Source organism: Acipenser ruthenus, chromosome 11 (genome assembly GCF_902713425.1).
Source record: "Acipenser ruthenus chromosome 11, fAciRut3.2 maternal haplotype, whole genome shotgun sequence".
In the NCBI taxonomy this organism is placed as follows: Eukaryota; Metazoa; Chordata; class Actinopteri; order Acipenseriformes; family Acipenseridae; genus Acipenser; species Acipenser ruthenus.
The window spans coordinates 28,874,640-28,899,358 of NC_081199.1; the positions used below are offsets into that span (position 1 = coordinate 28,874,640).

The 24,719-nt window shown below is 35.5% G+C and overlaps 1 protein-coding gene across 5 annotated transcripts in view; it reads right to left on the bottom strand.

Moving 5' to 3' along the window:
* The window catches only part of LOC117426291 (calcitonin gene-related peptide type 1 receptor), a 32,299-nt gene extending 10,202 nt beyond the window's left edge, over positions 1-22,097 (bottom strand). Inside the window, exons 1-7 of one of the 5 annotated variants that reach the window (XM_059033601.1) lie at positions 21,850-22,097; positions 12,770-12,859; positions 11,158-11,257; positions 7,096-7,246; positions 5,507-5,551; positions 4,816-4,926; positions 62-174 (exon numbers count right to left, since the gene is read on the bottom strand). In XM_059033601.1, coding sequence (XP_058889584.1) covers positions 62-174; positions 4,816-4,926; positions 5,507-5,551; positions 7,096-7,246; positions 11,158-11,208 — 471 coding nt within the window. In that variant the 5' untranslated portion in view covers positions 11,209-11,257; positions 12,770-12,859; positions 21,850-22,097. Of the gene's footprint in view, positions 1-61; positions 175-4,815; positions 4,927-5,506; positions 5,552-7,095; positions 7,247-11,157; positions 11,258-12,769; positions 12,860-19,162; positions 19,550-21,849 lie in introns of those variants that run through there. The other 4 variants (XM_059033603.1, XM_059033602.1, XM_034043727.3 and 1 more) reach the window with 4 other exon arrangements.
* Between the last annotated feature and the right edge of the window lie 2,622 nt (positions 22,098-24,719).

Sequence of the window (24,719 nt, forward strand, 5' to 3'; positions counted from 1 at the left end):
CCACCACAAAATACCAAAAGGCATCCAGGTTTAATGATCTCTTAAAAACTGACAGACAAACCTTCACTTTCTGGGGGGTGTTGGCAGTACATCTTGTGTAGTTTGTCCATGTCCTATTGCTCTCAGGATGTGAAAACCAGTTTCCGTTTTCATCACAGATCTTTGTAACTTTTTCTAAAATTGAAAAAAAAAAATTGTATTTATTTATATGAGTATGACTACTAGGTTAATAACCGTGTTCCTGCAGACATCTAAATATAGACTTGATAACTGACAACAGCAACTGTGGTGCTACTAGGGGTGCGGGTTCCTTGAACAGTATCCTCATACCACATTTAAGCTGGAAGCATTTAAGTCAAAATAATTTTTAAAAAGTGTCAGTGACATACGTATGTCGGCCAAGGATATTGATTACACATTACAGGTGTTACAATACTAGCATAAACAAGTGTACAGTGTACAACACTATCGTATAATTCATGCACAGTTTCATCAATGTCAGACAACTTGCATGAAAAAGTAGATCACTGTGAATTCACAATCTGATTTCTTGAAAGGACTTCCTGTAATGTCCATGCACATTTTAATTAGGGCAAGAAATTCCTATGATGTCAATAGCTCAGCCAATCAGACATCAGTTCCATGATTACCAAAACTGGAATATCTTCTGTTTAAATATTTCCCTAACCTAATCTTATGAATTAAGAAAATAATTCTAATACAAATAATAGTAAAAGATAACAGCACATTCTAACCAAACGTGAACCCTGTTTTTGTGTCATTCAGGGGCTTAGAGTAACAACGAAAAGGCAACAAAACCATAAAAGCATTTATTTGTAGATATACTGGTGTTGCAGATGCTTCCTGGGTCTTTTTCAGTGGACAAAACCATAACCTCCATCTGTCATTGGAGATATATTCCTGGTACATACTAGTATTTATTGTAGTTTTTAGTTCTCTATCATGATTTACAGTAATCGTTTGGAGGTACTATATTGTAGGTGCCTGAAAAACACATCATAAAAGATATCTAAATTCTCCATTAACATTTGCAATAGGTAACTCATATCGTATTGCTTTACATTAAATTAGTTACGGGGACGACTGAATTGAGTCAGTAGAGCAATTGAATAATTGCCTTGAACTAAGAAGCTGCAGCATTATAAGCACATTAGACCTACGATTAGGATTATTGACAAAACCTAGATACATAAGTAATTAAGTACGGTTATCTAATGTTTAATTTGCATCAGTTTATATCAGTAAGACAGTGTGTCAAATGTTATTTGAGAAAATTAATTTAATATTTAAAGCATGTATTAGATACAGTGTGTTATAATAGTGAACTGAGGAACATACAGGTGTGCATTTATGGTTGAGCAGAGCTTTGAAAGGTTAGTACATTACCCACTGTGCCCTCCAGGTCCGGATTAAGTTTAATGGGGGCCAGGGGCTGTTACCGTTTTGGGGCCCCCTCTTTGCATATTTTGCTTCCCTTTACTGTTTTACTACCACCACCCTCGATTAACATTAATGTCAAATTATTCAGTCTTAGCTGATCCATATTTTACCTGATTTGAATTAGCTCCAGTTTTGAAAGTGAGCATTGGCCACAGCGTTAGTTACTGGCAGTTTCAAATACAAAATGGGAAATGCAAACTGCAGACTCTTTTGTCGGTAAAGCAAGTTATCTGGAAATGTGTTGTCCTTATCTCTTACGAATATGTACGTGTATAATAGGTTTGTAGTAAATATATATGCAGTCAAAAAATATTTAGCAAATAATACAAAGATAGTACACAGCGCTTTCTTATGTAATGTTGGTTTTTTATTATTATTATTTGTGTCACAGAGCTGCACACACAGGAATGACATATTTTTTTGTTTTGTTTTTTTGGAGACCAAAAGAGGCAGGCTGTGTTTAAGACAACCTAAAAACTTTATGGAAACCCAGTTTAAGAAAGCTGTACGATATCAGTAAGTTGTGCAAGGCCAAACTGGAACTCAGGCACAAACATATCCTCTCGTATTTTAATATGAATTAGTTTATTTGCATTTTGAACGAAAATTGCTCAGTCTAAAAGAAAACTACATGGAAACACACACAACCCGAAACCACTACCAAAATAGAGTGAGAAAAAGGTGAGACTCATTTTTATTTTTTCATGGAGATTGCCCCACTGTAATATATATATATACAGTGGCTCTCAAAATTATTCACCCCCCTTGGACTTTTCCACACTTTATTGTATTACAACATGGAATCAAAATGGATTTAATTAGGAGTTTTTGCCACTGATCAACACAAAAAAAGTCCATAATGTCAAAGTGAAAAATAAAATCTACAAATTGTTCTAAATTAATTACAAATACAAAACAGAAAATAATTGATTGCATAAGTATCCACCCCCTTGAGTCAATATTTGGTAGAGGCACCTTTGGCAGCAATTACAACCATGAGTCTATTTGGATAAGTCTCTACCAGCTTTGCACATCTGGACACTGCAATTTTTGCCCATTCTTCTTTGCAAAATTGCTCAAGCTCCGTCAAGTTGGATGGGGACCTTTGGTGAACAGCAATTTTCAACTCTTTCCACATATTCTCAATTGGATTGAGGTCCGGCCTTTGACTGGGCCACTCCAGGACATTGACCTTTTTGTTTTTAAGCCACTCCAGTGTGGCTTTGGCTGTATGTTTGGGGTCATTGTCCTGCTGGAAGATGAATCTTCTCCCAAGTCCCAGGTCTCTTGCAGACTTCAGCAGGTTTTCCTCCAGGATTTCTCTGTACTTTGCTGCATCCATTTTGTCCTCTATCTTCACAAGCTTTCCAGGCCCTGACGCAGAGAAGCATCCCCATAGCATGATGCTGCCACCACCATGCTTCACGGTAGGGATGGTATTCTCAGGATGATGTGCGGTGTTAGGTTTGCACCAAACATAGCGCTTAGCATTGAGGCCAAAAAGCTCTATTTTGGTCTCATCAGACCAAAATAGCTTCTTCCACTTGGTCTCAGAGTCTCCCACGTGCCTTCTGGAAAACTCTAGCCATGATCTGATGTGAGTTTTTTTCAACAATGGCTTTCTTTTTGCCACTCTCCCATAAAGGCCAGTTTTGTGAAGCACCCGGGCTATTGTTGCCATATGCACAGTTTCTCCCAGCTCAGCCGTGGAAGACTGTAATTCCTTTAACGTTGCCATAGGCCTCTTGGTGGCCTCCCTGACTAGTGCCCTTCTCGCCCGGATACTCAGTTTTTAAGGACGGCCTGTTCTAGACAGATTCACAGTTGTGCCGTATTCTCTCCATTTCTTAATAATGGACTTTACTGTTATTCAATGCCTTGGAAATGTTCTTATATCCTACCCCTGATTGGTGCTTTTGAAGAACCTTATTCCGGATTTGCTTTGAATGTTCCTTCGTCTTCATGATGTAGTTTTTGTTAGGAAATGTACTAACCAACTGTGGGACCTCCCAGAGACAGGTGTATTTAACCTGAAATCATGTGAAACAACTTAATTGCACACAGGTGGACTCCATTCAACTAATTATGTGACTTCTAAAGACAATTGGTTGCACCAGAGCTTATTTAGGTGTGTCATAGCAAAGGGGGTGAATACTTATGCAATCAATTATTTTCTGTTTTATATTTGTAATTAATTTAGAATTTGTAGATTTGTTTTTTCACTTTGACATTATGGACTTTTTTGTGTTGATCAGTGGCAAAAACACCTAATTAAATCCATTTTGATTCCATGTTGTAACACAATAAAATGTGGTAAAGTCCAAGGGGGGTGAATACTTTTGACAGCCACTGTAAACCTAGGTCGTTTCCTAGGTATTTTCTGAAGTACTGGTACCTTCACATACATTTGTTGGTACTGTATTTGTATTGTATAAAAATAGAGTGTTCAGCGTCGCTCTCATACTTCCTAGGTGCTGCTTTGTCAGACATTTATAGGTTCTAGTCTGCTTCATGTTCGCACCGCAGCACACTTGATAAAAGTGGCACGTGACTTGATCGCAGGTCAAGTCATATGATCAGGCAGTCTCTGCTCCTCCAACGCAATATGGCTTGGTAAAACAGACATGTTGTTCCGATCCATACAGTCACACGCTACTCATTTTTTAGATATTGTATTATATATATATATATATATATATATATATATAGGGGCCCCTCAGAATCGGATGCCCTGGGCTGCAGCCCCTAACGCCACTGCGTTAATCTGACCCTGGTGCCCTCCACCATCAAACTATTAATGCCTGTGCATTTAAATACTTGTTAAACTCTCTTTGACCTTTCCGCCATTCTAGACTGCCAGATTAAGTGCTCATTCTTTTTCCTATAAAGAATTCTCAAGCTATCTCTTCTACAGCTTAAACCCCCTCAGTCTTTTTCAGTTCCTAAAGCAACTTATGTTTTTTTTTTTCTTATAATAGAATTTTTTTAATGCTTGACAAGAACTGTCCCAAAGGCATTAGCTCTGCCTCTGCTAATATCAAAATGTACATTGCCTGTCTCATGAAGTAACAGGAACACATATTATGGATTGACGGTATGGCATGAATACAGTCTTGCAGAATTAATTTAGTCCACAACTGCCAGGTGATCCAAAGGCATTTTTGGACCTGAGGTAGGCAACTTATGCAATTCCAGTCCAGGGCTATGTTACATCTAGATCTTTAATTATAACACTGAATCAATTAAACTTTTGACCAAGTCCTAAAGTGCTACATTTAATTACTGTAATTATACCTAATTTATTATACCTATGAAACCACAAATGGATGGCACTCTAAGAACGGATTTGCCTACCTGAAGGATCAAAGTCTTGGAAATAGTCAGGACAGCGCTGTACTGATGTCATTCCTGCTGGAGTGTCATCCCAGCAAAGCCACCCATCCCATGTCCTGTTACACAACGGACCTATAGGGGGCACAGGGGAAAAAATTATGAACTGAAAAAACGTATTACATTTGACCTTTGACACTGTTACCTTTCTAGTAGTGTATGGTCAAACCCATGTCAAATACAACCTTCATATGAAGTCCACTTTATTAAATCATCTTAACACAAAGACCCCATTTCAGATGATAAGCAGCCTTGGGTGGCTCTTTCCCAGTGCTTAATTTGTAAAGAGAGGTGCTAGAGTGCAAGCAGTGACAATAATTAAGGCCAAAAAAAGTTAACGGAATGGTCACGGCTAAGATTTGAACTTTAAAAAAAAGATATTTATTAATATAATATATTGTAATATTTTAATATATGTGCTAAATAAACATCTATGCATTTTTTTTTTTACTGTATATCATGTATTATGCATTTCTCTGTATATAAAGTATTACAAATGTTCTTGTTACTGCATCTTGTAAAGCGCTGTGTGATGGTGGTCCACTATAAAAAGCGTTATATAAAATAAAGATTGATTGATTGATTGATTGAAAGATTGATCTATTTAATGTATTTAACATGTTTTATTTTTAAATCTTAACAGGAATATGCTTACCTTTTAATTTTAAGAGATATTCCTTGTCCGATGTAATAAAATAATCTGAAATTACATTTTTTTTAATAAATGTTCTGATTGTAAATTGAAAATTTTACAGCACTATCCTTTTCATTAATGTCTATTTAAAACAACTGTGATTTTAGTATTACAAGATGTACATTAAAAGATCACCCCTGACCACAATGTTAAAAAGTTAGAAGGATCTACACTGTTGACAGGTACTGTTTAGCACCGCAGTTCAACTACTGCAAGAGCTGCGAATCTGGGTTTCATGCTTCTCCAAAACTGTAAACCGTCCTTCCTTTAGGTTTTGCACAAAAGGCTTTGGTTAATTTGAAAAGTTTATTTCTCCTTTAAAGCACCCCCCGCTTTCGTGAAATTGTTTGGGATATTGCTAGTTGCATTGAACTTAATTTCACCACTTTACTTTTTGTAGTTCTGTGTCAGTATTCATCTTTATTTGACATTTGCTAACCGCTTTAACTTTGCACTGAAACCAATTCAAAAGATGCGTACTGCTCACTTCCTATTCCAAGCTGAGTGGAAACAAATGGCAAAATTCTCGGCTTCCGTGAAAGCCTTGACCACCGTGATATCATCGTATGATTTGTATCCTTAACAACAGTTGTTAAAAACCGCACAATTCAAAATCATAACAAGTTTATTTGAGAGCGTACTATACTGATATTACAATTTTACAATAATGTATTCCACATCATATTCAAAGTAGTAGAGTGTGCAGAAAGATAACCTAAAAGCAACTGCTGGACACAAAAGGCAAAATATGTCAGTAATTCCAGAGAATTCACGTCTACTTTTTTAGCCTCTGGATATATTCTCCAGCTACAGACCCGTACACCTTTCCCCCTGATAGAAAATGTTGGTGCATTATATTATGCCTGACTGAAAATGCTCACACAGCATGCATTCTCACACAGCATGCATTTGAGAGCAAAAATAGTATGATTTTTAACTTTCATTACATAAGAGGCCCAGCAGTGTCAAAAAGGATAGCCTACAGAGCTTAATGTCCCGTTCTTTCCTGTTGAGCAACATTTTAAAGCTGTTATTTGCAGCTGTTTCTAAGGGGGGGGGGGGGCTTGGATACAAATGAAAGAAAATCTTTTTGATACAAATGATGTCAAAAAGGGAGGATCACAGGATATTACCACTGAATTTAAACACTGAACGTCAGCCTCCATCAGATATATTATGTTTAGCATTTGAAGCATAATACATATTTTAATGTAAATAAATAGTTCTGTGACTTAATAAATTCAACACTATTAGAACACCTCAAGATTTGTCATTTATTGAGCATCATGTAAAGGTTTGGCTCTGACTATCAAATTATGTCCATTCTCTCTTTTTTTGGCATTTTAATGGAATTACTAAACAGATATACAACAGAGGTACAGTGGTAAAACATCTCTATTACAGGATAAAGAAAGTGTCATAGTTATGAATTAGGGATCTCCAACAAGCTACACTATATACATCTATACATTATTCCATACATACATACGGTAAATACATACTTTCAGTATAACATAATATACTTTCAGTATAACATAATATGAATTTACCTTTTTTGTTATAATCTGTGTCTTTCATAATTTTCTGGTAACATTCAAACTGCGCTGTCACTATTTTATTTCTGGTGACCCCAAGCTCACTGTAGACATGCTGCGGGGAATGTTGAGTTTCGTTAGCATCAGTGTTGGCGAAAACAAATAGCTGGAAGTAAAAAAAAGAAAGATGGAATTATTACTTTGAGAAAAAATACTATACATATGCATGTAATGCAGGGTGTCGGGCTGGGGACGCACAGAAAGCACTGCATTGGTTCTGCACTGGTTCATTGGTTCAGGGTATTATTATTATTATTATTATTTATTTCTTAGCAGACGCCCTTATCCAGGGCGACTTACAATTGTTACAACATATCACATTATACATTATTACACATTTTTTTATAGATATCACATTATTTTTACATACAATTACCCATTTATACAGTTGGGTTATTACTGGAGCAATCTAGGTAAAGTACCTTGCTCAAGGGTACAACAGCAGTGTCCCCCACTGGGGATTGAACCCACAACCCTCCGGTCAAGAGTCCAGAGCCCTAACCACTACTCCACACTGCTGCCCTGTAAGGGAGGAATACTAGTTGTGAACTGTCCCTTATTTGCCGGGACTCTGATGTTTTTTGGACATGTCTCCAGGACAACTCCCAGGACAGATTTTCTCCCATATTTTGCTCAAAACTGTACTGTTAAACCTCTTCGTCAGCAATCCCTTAATTTCTGCAAAAGTCATGTACGGTCTGTGGTTACTGCAATCCCTGTCTGTACCGAGCAGGGTTTAGGACCCAGGGGAGCCCTATGGTAGGCATGCATTCAGAAGCTGACCATCTATGATGGCTGAGCATGCGATAAGCCATCCTCGTCTGGTGAAAAAAAAACTAAAATATTGATCCAAATTTTAAGCTTCTTGGAAAACAACATTCTCACATAATCCTAAGAAACGCTGGAAAAAGTCATACTTTCTGTAAACTATGCACAACTGATTTTAAGGGTGGGACATGGGAGCAAGAATTATGTTTGTGGTAAGCACGAGAGATCTCAAAAACACCAAAAAGCCGTTGCCAAAGGAAAAACAGTGAGTAAGAAAGTTACATATGCAGAGACCTTTACATGTTGTGACTAGTTCAGCAAATCTGTAGTAGACATGTTTCCTGAGTCACACATAGCAAAGCATTCTGCAGGAAAGTCTAAAAGTCACACAAATAGTGACAGATAAACATTTCTATTACAATTTCAGCATCAGCAGTGCTTTAGAAATTCTGATTGATTGATAATATGTGTTTATATACAGCAATAGTGTGTTCATTTAAAATAGAAGATAGTTGACAATGAAATGTTACTGACAGTGGCATTATTGATCTGAAGTGCTGTGTAATGAATATAATGTTGCAATACCATGTTGTTGTGTATTTTGTTTTTTAATTTTTTTATGATGGACTTATTGAGTTTAGAGGTTTTTTTCTTGTTATAAAGTAGGTGCCATAGCTCGTCCTTTGATGATGAAGTCAATGTGCAGTACCAAACTCAGCCTTTAGGTTTGTTGTGTGATGAAAGTAAAAACGCCAACTGTGTATGCTTTACTGGTATGCTTTACTACTTTACTGTGCAAAATCAACTACAAACTTTGGACCTGTTTGCCAAATCAGCTACCTATACCTACAGTACAATAACAACCACAGGGGCCAAGAAAGAATCTGATTGTGATGCATGGCATGGTTGAATTAGTTGTATGCGTTTGTCTTATGTAGGTATTTACTTCAATTTAGGCCACTAAGATTTTAGTTTACAAAAGCTCCCTTATTTTGAAAACTCAATGTTGACAGGTATGCATCGCACTTCACTGACCCCTACTGGTCAGGTGCCCAAAGAGTCCAGGAACAAATACAAAAACAAAAGTCATCCAATGTTCAGTCAACCAGATGTCAGTCACTCATAAATAATAATACAAAAGAGAAGCATAGAACATTAACTGTAAATCATTATGAATAAACTTTGACATATTTACATTACATCAGACACTGGAATATTCCCAAACACATCATGAACAGTTCATTAGAAAACAGAAGAGATTACTATCTGGAAACTGGTAGGCGTATAGAATTAGCTTATCTAAATATCTTTAAATGCTGGATTGAGTTCTGAAGAATTCGGCCTTGCTATTTACTTTCCATATGTTTAGTTCTGCATTCATTTAAAAATAAAAATACATTTTCAATGTTGGCACAAACTAATGACATTGATGCTAAACTGGCTGCATTCACAATGGGTCAGTTTCAAACTGACTCGATCTGGTTTGTTTCGTTTGAAACACTGTATCGATGTGCTTGCTGTTCACAATTATCTGCGAACAAAGTGACCGAATTTGTTTGGATACAAACTAAAGTTTTTTGGGTTTTTTTGGTCCTTTTCCTTTTTTTTTCAGGACCGAGTCAGTTTGTGTTCACAATGCAGTTTGCAAGTGATTTTTAATATAACATGTTTTAGATTATTACATATTGCTGTGGAAGAAAACACCAGAATGATTAAACAAATAATCCATATAATTGTTTATTTTATTTTGGAATGGTGCTAATACACAATCTAAGACATCACTCTGCTATTAACTTAACAGTTTTGTATTTCATAATTTAATATATGTATGTATATATATATATATATATATATATATATATATATATATATATATATATATATATATATATATATATATATGCTTTCAATATACTTGGTGTCCCTCATTTACCCAGATGTTTCAATTTTTTGGTCCACTATATATATATATATATATATATATATATATATATATATATTTACAGGAAAATAATTCCCATCTAGGGTTTCTGTGATGTCATAAATTACGAGACCTAAGGTCGAGTAAAGGCCATTGCACACTGGATCTGATAACGCATCCGAATTTAACGAGCGTCTAAACAGAAAAAAACGATCATGTGAATTCCCTATTGCACCTTGCTCACTGAGTCCATAATTGTCGTACGATTGTGATGTGTCAATTTTGGAATCGAAACAAGTTCGATTTGATCTGATTTGACGTGCGTTAAAAAATACATTGACCAATGAAAAACGACTGGGAAGACACATGGATTCTTGCAGTTCCCTGAACAAAATGGAAAATCTAATTGTGTGTGTCGCCAAACAAAAATTACTTTATGATCCAACAGATCCAACAAAGATTACAAAGACTTTGAATAAAAAGAAAACATATGGAAAGACATTGCCGCTGACTTTGGCATGAATGATATGTATTATAAAACATGAAATTATGAACTGGTAGCATACAGATATATATAGATATATACTTATTACAGGAGTGAGTGTTTGATTAAATTAAATATTGCTATGACAACCATGTTGTGTAATATCATGTTTTTTTTTTTTTTTTGCGTAACATTTTTCGGATGACGGATGATAAATGACGGAACGGATCCAGTGTGCAAAGGCCTTAATTTATAAACTGTCACAGAAACCCGAGATGGAATTGTTTTCCTGTAACTCACCGAAGAGGCAGATCTATTATTTTTTATAATACATGGATACCCTTGTGATGCTAATATTAAAGAAGATGAGGTTCAGCAGTACAGTTGGGTTTTTTTAAACGTAGTGCTTCAGTGCTGTACAGGCGTTCTATGTCGTTATCCGTTAGTGCTTCAGCTTTATTTGGATGATTGCCTTTACCTTTATTTCCCTTTCCTCTCCAGTTTCTCTGAGATACGAATGTATCAGCTTTACATCATTTTTAATTTTTTTTTTTAACATATTCACTTTGTTGGTCAATAATGAACATTTCTGTACTGAGGGTGTTGTCAAGTGATTGAAAACAAGTTATTTTGTGTTTGAATTGAAAGTGATGGTCTTGAGGAGTCGAATGAGTCAAAGTTCAAGTATATTTTCCTCTAGAGGAATTATCACTTTTTAATATATATAAAAATGAAAAAAAAATTGTGAACAGATATATAATGCTGTACACGTAGTGGTGCATTCTGTAATAGACGGTTCCAGACACACACGGATGAAAATATTAAAATTCTATGAAAATCTTACCTTAGCAACAGAACTAAGTAACAAAAGAGAAGGCACCCAGTGTTTCTCCATCTTTGTAATTGACACAGGAGTGAAGCAGAAATGCAGAACTCTTATCAGGCTGAAACAACAAAAGTACACGAAACAAGTATGAATTTTTCTGGTTATACTGATTCTGGTATTTGCCAAAATCTACTACATTTTCGATTCTTAGGGTTGAACCATGCAGTACAGTGCATGTTCCTAAACATTTAGTCAAAAAAGTAAAACATTTTTTTATGGCACTGTTTCAAACATCATCCCACAGTGCTATAATCTATATTCTGCATATAAGGTTGAGTTATAATGAAAACGTGTTAGGTAAACATGCTTTGATAATGCCACGGAAATGAACACAAACTAGGAAGCTTGTGTGTGAAATATCCGGCAGCTTCTTATAGTGCTGATTAATGTTTCTACAGTACTGTAGCTGTGAGCATTAAAAAATGCATGCGCAAACCAAGTAATCAACCCTGAGCATCAACACAACAACAGAAACAATGTTTTACTTTATTTTACTTTTTTTTTTTACAAATTAAAAATGTAAAATATATGTTAGAATTGGTTGGTTATGGATATTAAAATCAAATCTGAAGAAAAAAATACATAAAAATGAACAGCAGCAAGGTATCAAAAAGTGTGCTTCTTTTTTTTTAATTTTTTTTTTTTTTACATTTGTTCAAGTGGAGCGGTCTTCCAAGGTCACACATCCCAACAGGCAAAGTATGAATAATTAGCCTAGGAAAGTTAACCTCAGCAAACATGACAAATAATTCCCTTGCTTGTCTACAGCAGACTTAACAAAGAGTGAGCATTACTACAGATAAACGGTCTTTTTATATAAAGTCACTCGTTTAAAATTACGAGATTACAGCCTCTCACCCACTCCAAACAAAGACAAAAAAAAAAAACTATTTCATAAAGCCAGAGGCTATTACTGATGCCCAAAGCTGATTAATACATTTTGTAAATCTGGAAATATTTGGATTAGCTAACATTATAATATGTTGCCAATCGACAGATTTAAAAACAGAATAATATTTGTTGGGGAGGTATGGACAATTAGTTGTTGTTTTTTACAAATACATAAATAATTTTGTGTTTTAATGTACAAGTTTAACTACAATTACAATGCAAATTAAAAGTGCAATAAACAGAGGAACCGAGAAACACAAACTCCTCAATTAACCACTGCTGCTACAGATTGTGATCCCTGTAGGTAATATGAGGGTACAGCTTTATAACTGCTTGTGTGAATGAGCCTGGTTTGTTTGAACAGTGAAACAGCACACTCCCTTTAGGGAGTGCAATGTCTTCATTCTTTTGTCAAGCTACCTCCTTTTACATTACAAGTAAAGGTATAAAGGGGCGAATGATGGATGCTAATATAAAGACCATGTATAACAAATACACACAACTTACTATAAAATATTAAGTTATTAATTTGCTGATCAAGACAGAGATGGGCACATTTTAAACCTAGCTTATTTACACCTGCATCCTAGTATTGCATATAATTGTACACAGTATGACTGTCCAGCCTGTGTTCACTCAACTTGTAGATAAGAAGTGGTGATTTCATAACTTTACTTACAGGTGTCCTTTTTTCCAAATGAAAACCTCATTTTCTGTTAGGTCATTATAGTCCGTGCTCCACAGCTGTTATTTATCCAGCAGTCATTACCTGGAAAAGTTATTCATGACATTGAATAAATAATTGTGCAGCTGGCTGTGTTCTCATTACCTACAGTACACTTGCTATTTGAAACATGACTTGAATTATCTATTTACAGTTTAAAAGGTATTCCCAGCATAAGACATTTCTTTTTTTTGTTTTAGGAAAATTCTCACCACCAAGAAAGAACACCAGATGCACAACTTAATTCTACAGATCAGCACTAGAATGACAAAAATGACAACATGTCCCAAAGTAACTATTAACCTGAGATAATTTTAGGACAATCCTATTAGTTACCCTAGTGCATTACAGAGACCAGGACACGATGACACAATTAGAAACTGAATGGATACAGACTGGACAAAGGGTAGCAGACACTTTAGTTTTCAAATTTAGAAAACGGACATGCCTTCTAGACTTGGAGTAAGATGCACACAGCCTGTACATTCTAGTCACAGCTGTCTGTTGTGTGCCTAAAAGAATATCTCAGGCTACATACTATAATTGTGCTCACAGTATCCACTCAGCTCACTGCCTATTGGAAAACTGTAACTCCAGTCTGGATTTCTTTGAATAGTTTATTGGTGCTCAAGCTGATTTAAAGCATTGAAAAGGCGTAAATGTTCAGTAACACTCTCACCATTGAGGCCTCCAGAGTGTGGAGAGATATACAGTGTTGGTAATTACTTTTTGAAGGTGGGAGAGCTGCCCATAGCTAGAGGGGGGGATATAAACAAAACCGTTGTCAACACACTGCATTCCAAATAGAAGACCACCCCACAAACTTTAAATCACAAACACACCACAGATTAATAATAAATGCATGTGGAGCATGCCATTGTTTATTAACATTTTGAGCATGTTATAGAAACAAAAAAATTCTGTACCCTTGGGGACTTAAATATGGAATGTGTGCTATAGCTGTGTGTGCATGATATCAGGACTGTACTAGCTTACCAAGTCTATTGTCTTTGCAGGGTTCATTGTAAACATCCTACGAGAGTCACAGGATGTTTGCTTTCTGCTCTTTTATTGTTCCCTTGCAGAACATTTTTTGGTGTAATATTTTGGATCTTTAAAAAACTAAAAATCTGTAAAAGGAATGCAATCTATGTAGTTGTTAGCACATTTGATTAAATGTTTGAGTCACAGGAAGTCAGTTTGTTTCTGAAGCAAGGACATTCACTAAAGGTAATTTAATCTTTAATTAAAAATAATGAGAACAAATTATAAGAGCTATTGTGAAGGTGTAGTTGGTGTAAACAATATTTATACTGTATGTGCAATAAAGTACACCTTCACAACAAACAATCCCAAATCAATTCAGGGGACAATTACATCAGTCTGGTGCAAGATCTAAAAAGAAGGATGGCCCTGACAACAGTTAGTACAGTACATTTATTCTTGCTTGTGTGTGTAGTTGGAAAACCATTAAATACCACTGGGAGTCTTTCATGTATGTTAAATATCATTACATTGTTAGGTGTTTATATCAAAATGTATTTAACTAGTGTAAATATTTGCGGGTTCACATAGTTTTATATTGGTTTACACAGATTTTAGAGTGGAGTGTGGGCTTCCATCTACAGTACTAAATTAGTTTGAGCCCCTATTTACATGCAGTCTGACCATTTGCATTTTGTTGGTGTTCTTTACTGTCTCCCCTCCCCTTTTCCCTTCTGCCACCTCTACAATGGTGTCTCTGTCTGGGGGTCAGCAAAGCTCGCCATCCCACCTTGGAGGTCAGGCTGTGCCAGGCCTCATCTCCTCAAGGGACAGAGCAGCCCCCAGCCAAACCACTGATGCTGCCATTGCTCCTGCTCTTAATGAATTGTTGTAAATGTGAGGAATGCACTAAAAAGATGAACAATGAGGAAGCAGTGCAACCTATTTTACATGACCTTCACAATTATATACTGTAGCTGAATTAAAAGTACCCCAGTATTTAATGCTTTGAAAACACTTGTATTAAGATCTGCACTACATTGATTGCTTAGCAGTACATCTGAGGTTAATCCGTTTTGTAGAAAATATTAGAATTTACTTCAAAACTTTGACCATCTCATATGTGATTATATTATGTGACTGGGGGGAGGGGGGGACAAAAAGTGGAAGACATAATCTCTTGTAGATCGTCTGGGGGGCAAACTAAGGTCTGGGGGGGTCGCTAATCCAAAAGCGGCCAAATGCTAAGAAAAAATAACTACTACTACTATTGATAAAAAAGACTGCAAACCAAAGACAATAGCTGAAGGTCTTTTATTTTTAGGGCTATGTTCAAAGGTTCGAAGGTTCGAAAGTTCATTCGCTAGCCAGGAATTCAAAGGTAGTTCTAAACCTTTGAAGGTTAGTCAGGCTTTTTTATCTTTTTTCCTCTGTTAACCGAAAGCGTTTGAATACTATAAATGACACATTAAATATCACCAAAAATACATTGCCTGTGACTTATGTTACAGTATCAGAAGTTGCATCCAGTTGTCCTTAACATATCCACTATTGCTTTACACGGAGTACTTAATGTCCATCTTATGTATCCTTAGTCTCTCTTTGTGTCCATGACCACCAGATATAATACAGTGCCCTTGTTTGTAAGTTAAGGATTTTTTTGCTCAATAAAAAGTTAACAACAGCCTGTACTCTGTCTGGTAATACTATTGAATACGGATTGATACTGTTGATAAAACTTCCGGTGCTTGTTTAAGGCCCTTGTGTGTTTTATGTATCCTTGAAAAGCCTACTTAAACCCAGGCCACCTACCTCAAAACCAGTACGGTCAAGGGAAATCTATGACAGCACTAAGCTTTGGTGAACAGGTGTTATCACTGGACTTGTGTGCTTGTTTTTTCCTGTTGTAAAAGAATGGTTTCAAATTAGGGCCAGTATTCACTAAAAATAAAGCCTTCTTATCTCACAATTTGCAGGCGTTTTTTTGTTTTTTGTTTTAGCCTATTTGTACTATATTATTTTTGTATCCCCAATTGATTTTGAAGCTGCAAAATACATGAAAAAAATCCTATTCTTTCAATTATTTCAACTTAATTAAACAAGATATAGTAGATTGATTAAAAAAATAACACTAGCTGTGATTCCCAATAAAATGTATATAGTGCACTTGTACAGTGATTTTGCAGTTTGCTATGCCTTTCACACATTCATATCATGCCTATAACATGTATTTAACTTGTTTTTTTGTCTTTACACATTGCATTGAAAAGTTGTGCAAAACTTCACTTGATAGATTTTTTTTTATATATTTGAATACATGGTAAGAATTAAAGCAAAACCCTAACACTGCTACCCGATGTCTCAACTACAACATACAGATTACAAACAGCTCTCATCTTTTGTTGAAAGAAACTGTTAATTGGGTAAAAACAGACAATGTGATGGATCACTTCTACATATTTATACAGGCCCAGCTGTAAGGACAGGAGATGAAGGGAAATTAATTCAAAAACAGAAATGGATTAGTGGAGATCGGAGGATGGTCACAGAGATTAGGTGATCCCAGACCATAAGAAAACAAGTACATAACCATTTTAGATAAGGCTGTCCACCTGTTTATGGGAAAAAAAACGACCCCAAAGTCAGGGTGACAGTAAGAAAGCGGTAACGCTTTATATTGCGTGGCATAAATTAATATTAAATAGATATGCAAGTGCATATTAAATGAATGTTAAATTAATATTTAATAAATATGCAATAGCTGGTTTCTTGCTAAATGTTAACCAAATGTCGATTGAAAATGTAATTGCATATCACGTCCATTTATATTACCCTTGAAAATATGTAATAATTTCCCATTGTTTACATGTCCTTATTGAAAATAGTTACTCTTACTTAAATGTTAATGGAAAGTAACAAGGAATAATTGAATGTAAATTTAACATCAATTGCATATCTATTCAATATTAATGTAACATTAATTTAATCTGCAATTGCATATCTATTTAATATTAATTTATGCTATGCAATATAAAGTGTTACCAAGTATATTACAATCGCTTTAATAATAAGTGTCCCTTTGCTGTGCTCAGAATTCACATTACAAATAACTTTTGTAACAAATGATTCTTGAAATTCAGGCAACTTGTGTGTTAACCTAATCCATCACAAGGCAGAACTCCATAGGCAATACACGGGACTGGTCATCTGATACTCATGAGCTAGTGCTACTGAACCACAATTGAATTATCCATCTTCTAGATATACATAACTAAATACATACAAGTTGGTTATGCACAGTGATATCATTACCACTGCATAACAGGCTTTGACCTAAAATGTAAAGGCTTGAAGATGATCAGACATGACACACATACACTGGCCTCATTGGGTGTTGACTAATATATTTCCAAGTCTGCCTTTTTATTACAGGTCCAAACAACCTCCGATTGTCACATGTAATATGCTTGGAGCATTCTACACAATTCCATACAATTCTTTTTGTTGAGTCTTGTGGAACTTTGAATGTTGCTCATTTACACTACTAATATGTACAATTCTACTAGACACTTACTACATGTAGCACGGTGTCAGCCTGGTCTTTTTTGCTTCTTGTCTTCATACACACACATATATAGTCATACTCCTTTTAGTCAAAGGGTGGGACTTATTTATAGTAAGTTTAGACATTCTCATCTTATCTGGTATCGACTGCAATGAAAATGCTGCTTCCCATGGGATAATATAATAAATTGTGTACTCGCTGAAGAAGGCAGAAAGCCAAACTCATAAGGCAAAGAAAAAAAAGAAGCTGCATTGTGAAATATGTTACTATGATTAGCTCCATTTACATTTGTGAATACCAACACTACTAGATTATCCAGATTTTTAAGGGTGATATTTTTGATTTTTCACATATGCATGACTACTATGTGAAGAATAGTCAGTTCAACTGAATATTATGTACCTTGACCACCTGACACCAATTGCAATTGGCTAAACAAAAGCAAAAATATTAGGAGCTTGTGTTTAATGTCGAACAGGGTGTAAATAAAACCTTTCATTTATACTATTAACTTGCCTTCAATTAATTCCACTTGCTACTTATATGACACTGTTAGGTTAAATTACCTATATTGCAGATATAGCATCATAGGTCATTATGTTGCGTATCATTCAGGAGACTGTCCTGAACAGATCTGTGTGGATTTATGGTTTTATTTACCTTAATATATGTATTAGTGCTGAAAAGAAATATATTTGTGTTTGGATAAAGATGACATCATCACAACAGCTGTTTAGTGGTCAAAATGTCTCACGCTATTGATAGCTTATGCTATCTTTGAAACCAGGAAATATGAAAAATCATATACCTGCTAAAACCCATGAACCTTGAGATGAAAGTTACTGTATTTGCTGTAATTATTATATATGATCTGCTTTTTGTCTTGCAAATGATTCAATGATTATGATTTTATATGAGTCAATCAGGACTGTGAGATGCATAAAAACTTTTGCTTAGGTGGAAATAAATGATCAGCTCATATAAAACGTTATGGGAACTAAAAGAGAAACGTCAGTAGTACTGGATGAGATCCCTTTTTGGTTTAATAGATACACTGCAATACAACAAGACTCCAGCCTAGTTTTTGTGTGGTTCTGCTGGGGCTTTTTCTTCGATTGATTCTTACTAACTTTTTTTTTTTTTAAATGTTAACAACTGAAGTTTGTTACATTTTAGACACCCAACTGTCATAAATGAACACTACTAAAAAAATCAGTAAAATGCGTCATTTTATTATTGAAACCTTTAATTATTTAGTCATGTCAGTGCATTTTTTGAACATTGGTTCAAAATACAAGTTGTAATGTAATACTTGTTGTATTTATGACAAAAATGAACAGGAATCGTTTACTTGTTCCATTGACTTCAGAAAATGAATACAAAGAATAACATAGTATTATATTGTGCGCTTGACAGCAATTTATACATTTGTTTTACAACATATAGTCACACAGAAATAACATTTTGCATTTGTACTAGTAAAAACACTTTAGAAAAAAAAAATATGTGACATTAACTTTTATAGCCACTTGCTGTCAAATAGTGCGTATTACAACTACCTATACTGTACCTCAACTACAGCAACGTTCATTAAATTATTATTACACTGCTTAAAAATGCAGCACAACTTAAGTTGTTCACTTAACCGAAAAAAATATATATATGAAAAAAAATTTAAAAAGGCAATTTTTTGCTGTTTGGACACAGAGAGTGTGCATGGTTGAGTGCCACGGGGCAGGTGAACACTCCAGAGTCTTAAATATTCAAAGAAGACAGCATCAGAATAATATTCTACTCACAGTTCATCGTTGGATTTAATGTAGCATCAAGTCTGTTCTGCTGCACAGAACTCGGCTATCCTGTTGTTGTCTTCAGATATTTAAAAACAAAAATCCAAACACAGCTCTTCTGAGCACTGGGAAAATGACTGTCTTCTTGTTCTTTGGTCATTAGTATAATAAGCGCGCTTGACCAAACATTCAATTCTGTGCTGGAAGAAATTCAAGCGTGAATATAGGTGTACATTATCGGTTAAAATAAAAAATAAAAACTGCCGATCACCAATTGTGTTTTTTTCCCCTATATCGGTGCCATGCTGATAGGCTACCGATTATCAGGGCACCCCATATATATATATATATATATATATATATACTGTATATACTGTATATTGAAAAAAGTCTGGACGGAATTCTATAGTACCATTCTATAGTTGCCCATGTGCTACTGACACCTACTACACAACCATTGTATTGCCATTATAAAGCCACCAATTTACCTCTGAAGTGCAATCTTTGCCGGGAAACAATCAGGCTGTAACTTCCTATTTAAAGGGATACACCTCTTGGCCCTCATTGGTATTACAGTGCTCTCTCTTTATAAAGCAAGAAAGTGGTTATAAGGGGGTCAGACTATTGCTCCCTCAAAGTGCCATGTACAGCATGCACTTAAAGAAGAACACATATTGCAGGTTCCATAAACTGTGCCACCTGACTGCATTTTTAAAATGAGGAAACACTACACTGCAATTAGAAAAAAAAACACTTTAAAACTGTAAACTCTAAACTTGTTCACATCCTAATTATCAACTGCTTAAAACTGAGATAAGCTGCAACCAAGAACCAAGATAAATGCATCAGGGTGTGTAGGCAGACCGTGTACTGGGAGTGTTTGAAAACATGTTTGTCTCTGTACAGCATAGACATACCTTATGGGAATAAAGCAGCTGATAACCAGGAGCACATTAGGTGACAATGAGGGGGTGGTGTGTGTGTGTGTTTCTCTATGTCAATAACATGGATTCAATTAATTTAAATAAGAACTGCTGCTAGTGATGTGTCTGCAATGAAAGTAAGTTATTTTTATTCTGCTACCTGTTATGAATTTAACATAACTGGTCTCAACAAATGCAGCTGTGGTCAACATCTGATTTCTAAATCTAAATTGTGCCATATGATGTACTCTATTCAGCCATACATGCTACACTTCCTTATCCCTTGGACTATACTTTCCACTGTGGGTAAATTGCCCACATCATACATTGACTAAGGGGTAAACAATTTGCCAGCAATATGCACACAGTCAGGCCCATTGTTTTACAACAAAACTAAGATTAGCGTATATTTACAGCTGTAAAGATCACCAATAGTGTTTTTGTGTAAATAATTTGCCCGAGGGCCTCACTGCCTATGTGATGGGCGGATACACGACCCGTTATTTTGTGTTTTCTATTACAAACATTTTCAACAAGGGCTTGTAACCTGTGGTCTAACACCAAATACCAGGTTCTCCATGAAAAAATGACAGTCATTCAACACATAACACAGCACAGCAACAAACAAGGAAATGCAACAAGTATCAGTAATGTTTCAGTGTAAAATATAAACACATATAAGCACAGCTAAGGAGTCTTCGTGAATGCTAACCTGACGAAGACACGTTGTCGAAACGCGTTGTTTGCTGCATCATATTTGTTTGTTTATGTTTCATGAAATAAACTTAAGAATCATTTTAAATATAAAATCACAGTGGTCTTGTCCGATTTTTTTAGAGTACAACCTGTCTTGGTGGACTTTGTTTGAAAACTGGAAGAAGCAATTGTGAGTTCACATAGACTTTTTTCTTTTAAAATTTGCAGTGCATTTAGTAATTACAATGTTACATTGCAACCTTCCTTGGACACTATTTTCTAATTACATTTTCTTGCTATTTTATTTACAATATACACATTGCAAATTTCCCCGAACAAGTCCATTTGGCAAAATATGGCTAACATATGTATAGATATTCCCTTATCATTGTCAACAGAATACTTTTTTTTTTCTTTACCACAACAGAAGTACCATACATTTTCCAAGAAATAATAATTCATAAATACATGTTTTTATTTTATTTATATTTTTTTACTTGGAGTAGGCTAAGTCAAGATACTTGTGAATACCATACACATGACGGCAATGCATTCTTAGAAACCTGGGTTTCTTACCGTTTAGTAAAATTACAACGACATGCCCAGTAATACATACACACTTACTGCATCGTATCCAAGTAGCTAATGTATCTGTAGTGATAAAACTGCAACATAATTATAATTACTGCTTACACACTGTTGATTTATTCATAAACCAATTTGCCATTATCTATTCCCTAGGATATACTAACATAATTTCGACACAATATGCTAACCTCCCTGGCTCTAAACCACTTATCTGCAGCTATGGCATTTGACCTTTTGCGCGACACAAGCTGCCTACTGACAACTGACATCTGATAGTGCAAGTTTTTACAACATCACAACTTTTTAGATACAGCAACTATTTGAATCAGATCGCGGAAGAACAGGAAAAAAGCAAACATAAGACCTCTGTTATTTTAATACCGTGGGCTAATTTTCCTGCCGCACAAATGCTGAGCATGCTGCTGCATATGCATCTCCTTATTTGCGGCAGATTGTAAAAAAACAACAGAAGTAAAGACTACTACTTACCAGAAAGGTGTATGAAGAATCCAAGTAGCGATGTTTGTTGACTATAATTGTCTGAAGTTCAATTCAATCTCCCTTTTCCCAATGGGTTGGTAGCTTTGCTGTATGAGAAATGCAAGCTGATCCTCGTCTCTGGGAGTAATCCAGTCTTTGGAGTGCTGATATTACAATCTTGCGAATGCAAGCCGACTGGTTTGAAATGTGAGTTGTTGGAAACTGCTGTCAGGTTGTAAGTGATCAGCGACAGTGGCTTCCTGTTACATCACAAGCTACCCCGCCTGCACTTGGTGATAAATTATATGGCCTACGTACCTAGTTCAATAAGTAGACAAACTGTATAATAATTGAGCTTAGGGATTACATTGGGATGACACATAAGTGAGTATATTGCCTATTATCCACGCATCTATATCGCTGATGGTATTTTATTCTTCACAGCTAAATTCTGCCGTGTGAAATCATTGGAAAAAATGCAATAGTAATTTCAAAGTAATTGCAGAATAAAAAGACACAATATTTTCATTGCAAATTCTGGGGACTCACAAGCACAGTCAATGCTTGACAGATAAATTCCCCAACCAATATGCTACAGTATTTAACAAGCCACATCATTTTATAATAGCTTTATTGTAAAAGTCATATGAATGTGAACTCTTGCTGGTCTAAAGGCAAAATATACAGTAGGCCTATTGTAGTTTATAATCTCTATAGGAAAATATCGATTATTGTACCAGAATCTATAGAGTTGTTCCTTTTCTTTATGAATGTTTTGTTAAATTGAGTCACGGGAAATACAGTGTTGGTTGAAATACCAAAGAATTGTGGGTAAATTATTTAATCGAAGTACCCTAACAAAGGGTCAATATGATTTATATAAACTGCACTTTATTACAGCATTTGGGGGGACAGTATTTTAGATAACATTTGAATGCAGCACAGTGCAGTGCTTAGGGCTGCAGGACTTTTGATAGGTCATAGTTAGACTTGCTTTGCCAGGGGTTATACAAGGTTTATTTATGAAGTCCCTTGATGACAAGTCTGAAAACTTCATAGAAAGCAAATTCAAGACTGCACCTCTGAATTTCTTGCAACTCAAAAATAATATTTAATGAAATGCTGCCCTCTTGTGCCAATGAAGGAAAATGCAACACAAGGAGCTGTACTGTCCCTCATGTTGACCTTATGCGGCCCATTCGTTATTAATCTTTAGGTTGTGTTATTTAAAGAATGTTTTACAGTTTGTATTTTATTCATAAATACAAATAATTAGTTACATCTTTGTTAACATAACCCAGTGTCCCTTGGTGACTTCTCATTTTGTCTTGTTTCATCATGAATTGTTTTTCATTCAAGAGAAATTGGTTGTCTGTTTCCAGTTAAAAAGTTTGCAAAAAAATAATGTATAAGTACCTTTACTATTTGCTTAAAATTTTCCTACAGACTTTATGACAATAGCAATTGATTGCACCTGTACCACAATCTGACAACTTACCACTGGCGATGTACCACTTTCTGGTCCTACACTGGTACTGTGGGAAAAGGTGAAGTCTTTGGCTTTAGGTATAATCTCACTGACTTTTATAACCCTAGGCTATAGTTTAAAATGTTGCACCTAAAAGCAATACTATTTGGGTAGGGTTTATTGTTGTGTGCGCTGGTAACAAACACACTGTTATGTATTGTATTGCAAGCCCTCCTTAACGTAATGCTAATATGTACTTAAGCCAAGATTTTCTTTTGGCTGCCACTGAGACATCCTTGTTATTGTTTACTTGCCATTCCAAGTGACTGCCCACACTAATTTCCACACTCCAACTCTATTGGACCTGTACACCCACCAAATGATGTTCCTGTATTGTTACAACCAGCGCTCCAGATAACCTGCGTAAAAGGTGTTTTACACATTGAAAAAATATGAACTACGCATGATAATTAAACTTAATGCTTAATGAATAAGCATAGCAATTTTGCTGCATAGCTTGAGTTTGCATGTTAGCAAGCATTTTGTACTTCGTTGGTTCCAGGCGTTGAATACGAGGGCTCAAATTCCTGTTTTCTAATTGTAAATACAGACAATTAGGCTGGTGAAATGTTTAATATATTCTGAATTTATAAAGAGACAATTCATGCAGGTAGCACTGAAATCAGAAGCACATCACATTAAGTCCTATTAGTAGATTCTTGTTATTTGCATAGCCCAAGTGCCTAACACTTTTATGCAATTAACCAGATAATGCAATTATCAATAACATATCCAGTGTTTTACAGCAGTGGTTCCCAACCCCGGTCCTGGGGACCCCCTGTGTCTGCTGGTTTTCATTCCAACTGAGCTCTCAATTATTTAGACTTAATTGAACTGATAATTTCCTGAATTAGACCTTTTTAATTACTTTCAGCTCTTAAACAGTTTCAGCGTTCAAGTTACTTACAAAATGTTACAGCTAACTTGAAATATGCAACTGTTAAGCGCTGCAAACATTTAAAAAGGTCTAATTCAGCAAATTATTAGTTCAATTAAGGGTCTAGTTAAGTAATTGAGAGCTCAGTTGGAATGAAAACCAGCAGACACAGTGTTTCCTCAGGACCGGTTTGGGAACCACTGCCTTACAATATGTATGATTGGAGCACTGGTTGATGATTGACTGACCAGTACTCCAAATGGCTCCACAGGCCAGTAATGAAAAACACCTATGCTTTTGTGTTTGTTGATATTGAATGTGCTTTGAGGCTGCCATCTAGTGTAGAATAAAGTTATTTACAAAACTTTGAGTTAGCATTGTATAGATAAGGGGTTACAAACTCGGTTCCTTGATGACCACAGTGTCTTCTGGCTTTTCACCCTCGCTCACAGTTACTTAATTGGTCTCATTATT